Source organism: Chlamydotis macqueenii, chromosome 9, assembly GCF_036417535.1.
Source record: "Chlamydotis macqueenii isolate bChlMac1 chromosome 9, bChlMac1.mat, whole genome shotgun sequence".
Taxonomy (NCBI): Eukaryota; Metazoa; Chordata; class Aves; order Otidiformes; family Otididae; genus Chlamydotis; species Chlamydotis macqueenii.
Genome location: NC_141564.1, coordinates 19849695 through 19861449, shown reverse-complemented (window position 1 = coordinate 19861449; position 11755 = coordinate 19849695). Strand labels below are relative to the sequence as shown.

Sequence of the window (11755 nt, the reverse complement as noted above, 5' to 3'; positions counted from 1 at the left end):
CTTGTTCATGAGAAACTGTAAAAAGTCTGCTTTTTATTTATATTTGCAGTCTGTATCACATGCTGTTTATTAAAAAAAACCCTACTTTTGTTTGGTTTTTATCACACTTTTGAGTGTTAATGTATATACTAACAACTAAATTAAAACGATATGGTTGGTACACTTGTGAGTTCTGAAGTGAGAATTTAAGGAAACTTCAGTCTTGGAGGTGTGATAGATACAGCGTTACAGCTCTGCTTTCAAAAAAACGCTGGAAGAAAGATAGAAACTAAGTACATCAGCTAATCTGGGAGGGGGAACAGAAACAGCATTTATGTTATTTATGGATGGGAAGTCCTGGATGCATGTGGTGTTCACTCTTGTACACGTTGATCTTCAAAATAAGTAACTTATTTCAGATGTGGGCTGTTACAAGTTGTGATAAGAGAGCAGATATTACTGAGGTGTTTCAGCTACGTGGTTTTAAAGCTTCTGCTAAATCAGTCTGGTTTGTTTTTGAAAAATATCCTCCATGCTTTTGTTACCAAAACTATATTTTTAAAACCCAAACAAACTAGGTTGTATTTTGTATCCAGTACTAGTTTTGAAAGAGCAAGAAACATATTTGGGAGATGACTCACCAGCAAGTGTAAGAGCCTGGGGCTGCAATGGAATTGCTTCTGTGGACGTGTTGGTCTGCTTTGGACCTCACTCGCTAACAAACTCTTATTGTGCGAGGGGTTTGAGTGCTCTTGCTCAGAATTTGACTTTTTTGAAGGGATGAGGGCAATGTCAGGTTTTTTAATCTGGTCACTTCTACACATCTTTGTCCCCAGTAAGCTTTAAACTTTGTATGCTGGTCAATTTTGTTTCAGATCACAGCTGCTAAGCTTTGAAAAGGGCTATGTTCCAGCAGGTGCTCAGTCTACAGGAGATTCAAACTCCATAATACAAGGTGGACATCATTATCCTTATGTTTGTTTTGAAGCTCAAGCTAAGCTTTAGTCTGGAGAGAGCAAATCAAAGCATGGCTAGTGTTTTTGAAGTAACCTGAACTAACACATTAAACTTGTGTTAATTACAGCGTAAGGTGAGTTTTACCTTTTCTGGTAACTATGAAATGGTTATGAGTGGTTACTACCTTGTTTTAAATGCACAGGATCGTTCAGGGAAAGAGGATCATCAGTTCTTGTTTAAATGGAAATTTTAGACCTTACTGCAATTACCATAGTGTGATTTTTGTGGTAGTTCTAAGTCTTGATCTCTAAAGCATCAAAAAATTATGGAAAACTTGCAAAATAGTGCTGGTGAAACAGAAGAATGATTTTCAATGTGGGCAGTTTGCTTTAGCACAGGAATCTCAACGAACCCTCCTGATTTTATGCTCAGAAATCAGTCTGGTTTCCAACCCACCTTGGAAAGACTTGACCCAAAATTTGAACCCATGTAACAAAAAAGTAGGGAAATTGATGCTGGACAGGATACCTCAGATAACCTGTAGCCTATATGTAAGCATCATCTGTGTTGCCCGCTTAAACAATAAGGTGAATATCACACGAGCTTTTCTCCATTTCCAGTTGGAATGGATTCCAAGTGATTAAAACCCAGACCAAACAGTGTTCAAACAGAACACCCCAAGCACATGGTGGTTTAGAAAATGAGACTCATTTAGGCTTTTCTATCTAAAGCCATAGATGACTGTTTGATGCCTGTGACTTTGAACTGGATCTGCAGCTTCAAAGGGGATCCTCCTCAGATGTTTTTCCTTCACTCAAAGTCTTGCCTTTTTATCTGACATAGGTTGGGCTGTGCTGCTTTGTGTGGAGAAGAAATCAATCCAAAGGTACAGGAGGTGTGTTGTGCTTTATGTGGAACTGACTTGGTTACCCTTGTTCTGTCTCACCAAGCAGGACTGAATTAAAAGGAAAGGGTTTGGTTTTGTTGTTTGTTTTGTTTTTTTTCTTTCCTTTTTCCCTTAGCAGATTACAGATTTGTAAACTCCCATTACTGCCCTCCGCTGGGAACTGAGGAAAGTGCTGCTTTTTTTTTTTTTTTTTCCTTTGAATTTTTACATGGAAAACTTTCTGGGGAATAGAGGGAGAAATATGTGGGCATCCACCCATTTGGGTGGCAATAGCCGATTTGTGAGAACTTTAACACAAGCTGTCCTCGACAAACCTCTGCTCCTGTGGTTGGAATAAAGAGCAGAGAACAAACTGAACTGGGATGCCAGGATCTTGTTTGATTGGCAGTTCACCTCTGGAGGTAATAGATACACCACATTTAATTTCTGAGGGCTCAGCAGTGTCTTCAACAAGACACCTTTACTTACATTCATGCTGCTTACCACCAAACCTTCTGTGTGATTCTAGGATGAAGCTCTTCCTATGTGGCTCTAACCAAATCCCATCACCCCAAAGACATGTTTCCAATGTTCAGGACAAAGGCTAAAGGTAGGATTTTATGAACAGAGTAAGTCCAACCTCAGCTTTCAGCCAGTGAATAAAACTGAGTATAATTTTTTTACTAATCACTGGAGCAATAACATGATGGATGTTGTGGGTTCTCTGCTAATTGAACGCTTGAACGCTTGATCTTAAGTAACTTCAGGCTAAGCTCGAGTGGAATAGCTCAATGAATTAAGTGCTTGGTAAAATTCCATTATCTGTTTTAAGTCATCAGCGTGAGTGACTGCAATGGTCTCCCTTGTGTCTGCAAAGTAAATGACTTATTTTGAAAAATAAGATGCTATTTAAAATATTCTGCTTTGTGGAGAAATATAACTTATTGCTCTTTATTATGGCATAAAAAAGTGAAGTGAGGAAAAAGAGGAATTCTTTTGTGATTATAAATTTGAAAAAATTTGAAAAAAGGGAAGTGGCTTATTTTACTTCTCCCACCCTTGTTTTCTATTGATTCTCCTACACAGCAGCTTTAAGTGACAGCTTCTACATTGATACAAAAAGTAACCTCATGCTTTATTAAGTTCTTGCTTTGACAGCAAAGGAGCATTTGTATGGTGACAGCACCCACCTCCCCTCTCTACAGTGAGGTTATGTGCTGCCAGATGCTCCTCAAGCCCTGGACAAAGCCTGTATATGAACATGTGCTGGACCGCTGCTCTGAGCATTTCATTTGCAGCGGTGTGTAAATTAAAGGTTTATTTTGGCCCCCTCGGTTGCTATGGCGACGGGCGGGGGTCAGGAGGCGCCCGGCCGCCGCGGCGCGGCCCCCAGGGGGCGCCATGGTGGCGGCTGCCGCTCGCCCCGCCTCGCCGCTTCCCCCGCGGGGAGCGCCGCGTCCGGAGGCGGCGGCGGCCCGCGGCTGGGCGCGGAGCGGAAGGTGAGTCCCGGCGGCGAGGCAGGAGGGGAGCGGCCGCCGGCGTGGCCCGGCAGCCCCGTGGCTCCGCCGGCGCCCGCCTCCCTTCAGCATTTCACCCCGCCGGGCGCGGCCTGCGCCCCGCTGACCGTCGTCCCGCACCCGCCCCCATTTTAACCTCTCGCCCCGGCGCCATTTGAAGCGCGACCCCGCACCCGCCGCCCTGAGGCGAGGGGTCCTGCCGCCAGCCCTCGTTCCCCGCCGAGGGACTGAGAAATGACTCACGCTCCGCAGCGCGCTCGGGCCCGCACGTCCCCCTCCTCTGCGCCGAGGCGGGGCCGGGCCTGCGGCGCTCCCCCGTGACGGCTCCCGGCTGGGCCCTCTCCCCGCCGCCGCCGCCACCGGAGCGTGGCCGCGGCCTCGCCCCTGCCCTCGGCTCCGCGCCTCCCCGCCGCTGCCTCCGGGGCGGAGCGGCGCGTTTGCCACGCTCCCGCCCGCGGTGCCCGGCTCCGGCCTCCACGCAGGCCGCGGCCGGCTCGGCGGGGGGCTCCGGGAATCTCGATTTTTAGGGCCTTTATGAGCCTTTCCCATAAGCGTGCCGGGCGGCTGGGAAAGATGTACCGGGGAGAGCCCCTGGAGAGGAGTAACAGGCGTTACTGTCCCATGGGCCGATCCGTGGGGAAAAGGCTGAGCCGCCTTCATCCTGAGTGGGATAAAACTTGCTGGCTCTGTAACGTACATTAGTACGTTCTTCCCTCGCAATCAGAAAAAGTGATGAAGGCATTTGATACTTCTAGACCATAATACAGTGTTAAAAAACTTTTTTTTTTTCCCCATGTTACTCTGCCCTTAAAATAAAATGTCTTCTCATGAGAACGGCATTTACTTGATGAGGGGCTTTTTTCCCCTGCTTTCCCGTCTGGTGGATTGGCCTTGACTTCAGAAGATTCTGGGCCTGTAAATGCTCTAGCGTTACACTAAACCACATCAGATTCCATGTTTGCAGCCATTCTTCAAAGTTATTTAGGCCAATACATAGCTCAAGTGTTTTTGGTGTCATCTCCATCTATTTTTCTGTTGGCAGGAGCTGCCCAGTGCAGTGAAAGCCAACTAGCCTGGGACAAAAGGAAAACATACTTTAATGCATCTACCTGATTAATTTTGATACTCCAAAATTAATATCAACTTTTTATGTTGTTTTATAGCTTTGGTTTCCAGCACTTCATTCTTTGTAATGCTTCTGTATCTGATTATGTCTTTTTAATTTATTTTGTGCTCAAGTTTTAAAGTGTTATAAAATGCTGTCGCTCCATAGATGAAAACCTTCCTGAGCTGATGCATTCACTACATTTGGAAGCTGTACAGCCATCAGCTTCTTAGTTGCTCTGCTTGCTGACGCTGAAGAGTCTAGGATTTTTGGTAAGAGTGCGTATTTTTTATTAGTATTTTCAACACTGAAACTTCATCTGAAGAACTACCTCAGAATATTTGGTCTCTGACAAAAGGCAACGGGCTGCTGGAGAGCTACCTTATAGGTCGCACTGAGTAATTGAGTGCCCGGAGTCCTGACCTGCCTGTCTTTATGGTGAACCTTTTGTTCCAGGGCAGGAATATGAAACTAGGCTTCAGTACTTGTGTGCATTTGATGTGTTCTTAACTGTAACAAAATGGGCTGGGGGGCAAGAAAGGAGAGTAGGAAAAAATCTTTTCTGTTTAATGTGTGGGTTTTCAAAATGTTTGTATTGTTTCATAATGTCATGAAAGATAAACTAGACACAGACAAGTCTAATTCTTGAATGTGTTCACTTTACAATTAATTTAGACTATTCAAAATGAATGAACATCCTAAGAAGAGGAAAAGGAAGACTCTACATCCTTCTCGATATTCAGGTCAGTCTAGAGCTTGAGTTATGTATGCTTTTAAGTTTATTTTTTCTCAGAATAATTACTTTGAGAAGGGACCGCATGTGCTAGTACACAGAAAATCAGTAGTGTGAAGGGTGGGATAAGAAGTCTTGGTCTGAACGTATTGAGTACCCACTCTGCGTGCTCCGTTTTTAAGCCACTTTCAGTCAATGCATCTGAACGGTTTTGTTCTGTACTGCCTGCAAATGGGGTAACTTGCGCAAGCCACAAAATGAAGATGATTCTAGTAACGCACAAGGGGAGGAATTTGTAAAAGTTTGGATGGGAGTCTCCAGAAGTGTTCAGTGCTGAACAAACTGTGTTCCTGTTGCTGTCTTCAGGGGGAGCAGAGTTTGATAATGACTGTATCTGATACTCCATGCATTAGGAAAGCAGCTGAAAGCTGTAAATCACAGCAGGAGTGTTACCAGGCAGCACAGAATTCTCACAACACAAGTAGTAAACTGGGGAGGATAATTTTGGTGAACATGAAATACATATTTAGCTACATCAGTGTGTTACTATAAAAAATTACTTTTGTTCCCCGCCCCCCCCCCCCCCCCCCCAGATTCTTCAGGTGCAAGCAAATACATAGACAACAGCGGAATTTTTTCGGACCACTGCTATAGCGTCTGTTCTATGAAACAGCCTGACATGAAGTTTTCTGAAAATAGAGGTAAGGGTAAATTTTGGAATCTTGTTTTGTAGTTCTTTACTAAGTGTATCATGTTCCTATTTGTAGAAGTAAATAGAGAAGTAGATAGAATACAGAATACATAGTGAGTGACTTCTGAGCATCGTTGTGTTCCGATATGCCTTAGACTGGTGGAAGGTTGTTTAATCATTGTAATTGAAATACAGTTTTCAAAGTGGAAATGATTATGACAGAAAGTTTCTCTCCTCTTACAGCATTTCTATTGATGATTAGCTTTATTTATCTAAATAACTACTAGATAGGTAATGTAAAGCTGATGTAAATAATCTGAGTTCGGTTGGAATTTACCAGCAATTGCATTGAACTATATTTATTTTAAACAAAAAGTTTTTATACAATATCCACTAATGGATGTAAAGTTTAGCAGAGCAAATATGAGGATGGATTTTTATTATATTTATTTTTCTTTTCACTCTAATAAATTAGCCAGCAAGTGTCCAGAAATTTTACAGTTTTATATTTTAAAATGTGATGGCCAGAAATGTTTAAGAATATTTTTTAAAATCATATCTTTCAAATGTGAAGTTTCATTTAAGGATTTAAAAATTTTTCCAGTATAATCAGTGTACTATTTTTTTTTTTTAAATTTTAAAGACAGAGTTGCCACCTCTTGAATTCTTTCTTTTGTGGTCTTCTGTATGTATGGAAATAATTTCAGGTACTCATTGTTACTTTATCGTAGGCTATGATGTGATTAGTATATAAAGATAAATTTATGCAACTAGAATAAATAAATAGTAAATAAGATCTGTGGTTAAAGCATCATGATGATGCTAGTATAGACAAATTACAAGAAAATCCTTCTGTCTCTGCAGGTAGATTCCACAGTCCTGTGCAGAGCCTGGACACAGATGATGATGGGAGTCCAGTGCATGCTGGGACCTCTCAGTGGAGTGGGTCCCATTCAAACGTTGTGGGGTTGCACTATGCAGACCCTAAAAAGAAGGAGAAAGGTAAAGGTAAATGTGTATTTGCAGCTTAGGTGCTGGGAAGATGGAGAGCGTGGCTGCTGGCTTCTAATGTAACTTTTTTACTTTGACAGAAGAGGTGAAGGATTTGTAGTTTGTTATTTATTTCTTAGTTAAACATAATACACAGTGTGGTTGGGGAGAAATATCTGCTTTTTGCATTTATAAGCTGCTACAACTAAGTGAATAGTTAAATATGGACCTTTTCAATATTAACCTTTTGCTTTTATTATCTATTTCCTCTTGCAGATAAAGGTACTAATAATGGAATGTGTAGAGACTTATGTGATTCACCTATATTCAGTGACAGCCCTACAGAAGAAGAGAAACCTCTAGATATTCAAACTGTAGAAATTTCTACAACGGAAGTGAACGCTGTAGAAGTTCACGATATAGAAACGCAAACTGTGTCTCCTGAGAAGTTAGAAGCTGAGGACCTAGAGGAAATCCCTCTGGAAACCTGTAAAATCTTTGAGAAGAACCAGGCTTTGAATATCACAGTTCAACAGAAATGGCCTCTGCTGAGGGCCAACAGCAGTGGCTTATACAAGTGTGAGCTCTGTGACTTTAATAGCAAGTACTTTTCTGATTTAAAGCAGCACGTGATCCTAAAGCATAAGACGTGTACAGACACTCATGTCTGTAAAGTTTGTAAAGAAAGCTTCTCCAGCAAGGTGCAGCTCATTGAACATGTAAAACTACATGAGGAGGATCCGTACATCTGTAAATACTGCGATTATAAAACAGTCATATTTGAGAATCTGAGTCAGCACGTAGCAGACACTCACTTCAATGACCACCTTTACTGGTGTGAGCAGTGCGACATGCAGTTCTCCTCCAGCAGTGAGCTGTACCTGCACTTCCAGGAACACAGCTGTGACGAGCAGTATTTGTGTCAGTTCTGTGAGCACGAAACAAATGATCCAGAAGATCTGCACAGCCACGTGGTGAACGAACATGCCTGTCGACTGATAGAGTTAAGTGACAGCTATAACAACAAGGAGCGCGGACAGTACAGTCTCATCAACAAAATCAGTTTTGACAAATGCAAAAACTTCTTTGTATGTCAAGTGTGCGGCTTTAGGAGCAGGCTGCATACAAATGTCAACAGGCATGTAGCGATTGAACACACCAAAATATTCCCTCATGTTTGTGATGACTGTGGGAAGGGCTTTTCAGGTATGTTGGAATATTGCAAGCATTTAAGCTCTCATTTATCTGAAGGGATTTATTTGTGTCAATACTGTGAATATTCAACAGGACAGATTGAAGACCTTAAAACTCATTTGGATTTCAGGCATTCAGCAGACTTACCTCATAAATGTACTGATTGTTTAATGAGGTTTGGAAATGAAAAAGATCTTTTAAGTCATCTTCAGATACATGAGACAGCTTGATGACTTTTTCCCTGTAATCAGTTTGTTAGAATTGGAATTACTTTCCAGTCACTGAAATGTATTAAATACAATTTTAACAGCAATTGTACAATTCTAATGTCTTTCTCCTTGTATCAGCAAAGCATGTAAAACAACTTGGTGGTGTGAATTTCCTTACCTAGGGGTTTCAGTAGGAATAATCACACATACAGTGTGATGGATCAGATTTTGGGGGGAGGGACAGTGGGAGTAGTTGCATGTTGTAATAGCAGTTCTCATGGTCATCCTGCACTTTCACATCTTAATGTACAAGACTAGTTCCTTCGTGTTTACAAAGGGACAAAGAGCCAACATCGAGTTCCATGCTTAAGTAACACCATCCTGATCTCAGCTGCACATCCAGCTCACGTTACCCTCTGTGGCAGCAGGTCATTGTGCTGACGTTTTGCAAATTGCACCAGCCTGCCAAAGATAAGGGTGTTCCAAAAATTCCCAGGCATGGATGTCTCCAAATTCACATACCAACCACGTTTCTCACCTCATACTCTTGATAAGCTTTTAAAATTCTCCTGTTTTTCTCTTGAGGTACCTATCTGACCTCGTAGTTCACTTGCTTTGTTCAGTATTAACTTTCAGCTCCTGCCTGTGAGACTATCCAGCAACATGCGCTTCCACACATGTACTACAGACCTCCCACATGATTTTTGTTTTCTTTATTTACTTTCTGTTCCCATGTTTTAATGCACCAAGGAGAGAGACACATCTTGTGTAGACTGGGTAATGTTTCAAGGAGTAATTGTAAGGGAATTTGCAAAGTGATCCAGCTGAGAATGTACAAAGAGCATGATTTTCATATTTAAAATCCTAATTTAGCTCTTGCTGAAATTATGTATGTCACGAACCTTATTTAAAGCAAGCCTCTATTAGTTTATAATTATATTATGATTGTGTATTTATAATTTTCTTTCCACTGCTAGTAATTTGAGGACAGTTATTTTAATTCTGTAAATTTTAAAATTCTATATACTGGCTTAAAACACTGGTGCAGTACAAAAATTTTATTAACTTTAATCACTTTTGAATGATTTCACACATCTATTCAGATTAGACAGTGCTGTCCTGCCATTATAATCTTTAGAAGTGACTTCTTACAATTCATTCCGTAGCTGTATTTCCTTCTGAGTGGATTCTTGGACAGATAAAAATAAAGGTGAGGTCATTTGGATTGTGCTAGTTATCAGGGCGAAATTACCCATATATTAGTGGTGGAGTTTACATTTCTTTATGCATTGATTGTAAATTTGTAATGTAAAATTGTCTAATGCAAGCTTTGTATAGATTTAATTAATGTAGAAAACACTTCATCAGTGAGATTTGGTGTTACCAGCTTCAAGTCGTGCAAAGGTCCCTGCATTTGATTTTTACAGCATAAAGGATAAAAAGTGGCTTAATTTAGTCAGTTTATGGAAGTTCTGATTTCTGGAGAAGTATTTCTGGAAAGTCTGCTATGAATTAGTTTGCATATATCTCTTTGTAGGAGGCAAGAACACTTTTGTAATTTTCAAATGCTGATTTACTACTAAGTCTTCTGTGTAGTCATTGAAAAGAGCAACGTGATGGTGTCCTGACTGTATTTTATTAGTCCGTTGTATAGAGAATGAGTGTCTGTGGTAGAATTACTAATTTCTTATTTTGAACACATTCATCCTGGCTGGCTTAAAATGGTAGCAATAATACAGTTAACAAAGCACTAATAAGAATTGTTTCATGTATGGAAAGATAATTTTGTTATGAGGGGGGGGAATGCTGGTTCTCTTAAACCCTGACACAGGTGGAATGGCACAGTTGAGCTCTAGAAATCTAGCTGCTCCAGGGGACAGTGACAAGTGGAAAAAAAAGACATATAAAAAAACCCAACCTAAAATAAAACAAAAACTGGGCATAAGAAGTGTGTATATTTGTATAGACCAGCATTGTGTCCTGTACAGGACAGGTGGTCTCTTGTAAAAGCATGGAGCCCTGTGATATAGAAAACTTGCATGTTGACTCCTGAATAACTTCACATCTAACTTTTAGTTGTGTTATTTCTTACCTCCTAAGGCGGGAATGAAAAGAATATGCCACAGCAATGTCATGAAGCCAAATAATTCCTAACTAAAGTGCACCCCATGGTGTTTAATTAGGAAATATATTCAAGTTTTAACTAAGTGACTAATCTAAGTATTTTCTTTTAAATGTCTATCAGAAAGTAAATAGAAATGTACAGGAGTAGCTGGTCTCATTGATAAGTAAGATACTGGCTTCCACAAGATCAGTATGCTAAAATAAGAGAGATACCAAATAGTAGAAAAAATAGGGTATACGTGGGGTCTGTCTAGAAGTTGGAAGGCTGAAAGGAATGCCTGTACATGGTGAGGACAGTATATTGTTCCGATTGAAGGGAAGACAAGAGTTTGGTTTATTTATGTGAAGTGTGTAAGTAGAGGGTCAGTGCTCTGACATTGCTGTGCAGAGGTAACTGAGACCACATGAATGCAGCGGGTCTGATACTGCCAGAGACTGCGGTTATCTTTAACCGTATAGCTTGAGCAATTCATCTGTCTTGAATGAGATAAATGAACTAGGAATCAGAAGTATGCCAATATATATTTTTTTTTTCTCTGAGATGCTCAGTCAGTGTATCAAATCCAGTTGTTCATTACACTTATACCTGCAAGGTTCATCTGCTTCAGGAACAGTGTTTTAACCAGAAGCTATACAAAATAATGAGATTGAGTTTGGAAGTATTTTGTATTTGGAAGTAACTTGTAGTTGATTCTTTGCTCTTCAGACTTTTGAGCCTTTAGGTTATATGTGTGTAGTGTATTTCAGCTTCCTGGATCATGTTTGTTCTTGAACAAAAGAATTTTTTAATACAAAAGGTTCTTTTGCCTTCGAAACAAAATTTAAATCCCACCAATTATTGCAAGAACTTAAAATACAGAAATTAGTAATTCTTAAATAACATGTTCTCTATAATGCTTATTAAGTGCTGTTGATTTTCATTGTTTGTGGTTGTTCTCATTCCCTTATGCTCTTGTATCAAATGTATAAATTATTCGTGCTTTTTAAGTCGTAAAAGTACTCGGCATTTGTCATTTGAGCTGACTCTGATTAAACCATGGTGCTGACCGTTCCCGGGAATCCAGAGTCGTGCCTCCTTCTCTTTGTTTCAGATTCCCGTGAAAACATTCAGGGGCTCGGAGGCCGAGTGTCATCTCAGGGCTGCAGGGGCAGACACCTGCCCTCCCGCCACACTCCTCCAAAATGCCTGACGGCAGCGCGCAGACCTGCGGCCGGCCCTCCCCGGGTGACTGCTCCAGCTCCTCCTCTTCCCGGGGCCGTGGGGGTATTGCCCCTGCCAGGCCGGGCCCGGCTCCATTTCACGAGCAGCCGCTCCGCGTCTCCCCGCCTCTCCTCTGCCCTCGCTGAAGATGGCGGCCGCCCCGCCCCCT

General features: G+C 41.3%; 1 protein-coding gene across 3 annotated transcripts; it reads left to right on the top strand.

The window, feature by feature from the left end:
* Positions 1-222: 222 nt before the first annotated feature.
* On the top strand, positions 223-8375 carry ZNF639 (zinc finger protein 639). Of its 3 annotated transcripts, none has more exons than XM_086754690.1 (6): positions 223-2432; positions 4613-4716; positions 5120-5187; positions 5771-5878; positions 6733-6876; positions 7135-8375. In XM_086754690.1, exons 3-6 carry the CDS (start codon positions 5130-5132, stop codon positions 8280-8282), a joined length of 1458 nt encoding a protein of 485 aa, XP_086610816.1. In that variant the 5' UTR covers positions 223-2432; positions 4613-4716; positions 5120-5129; the 3' UTR covers positions 8283-8375. The 3 variants fall into 3 exon arrangements, with proteins under 3 accessions (XP_086610816.1, XP_086610815.1, XP_010124321.1); XM_086754689.1 differs by lacking the exon at positions 223-2432 and adding an exon at positions 3271-3321; XM_010126019.2 differs by lacking the exons at positions 223-2432; positions 4613-4716 and having other exon boundaries at positions 5075-5187; positions 6733-6870.
* Positions 8376-11755: the final 3380 nt, after the last annotated feature.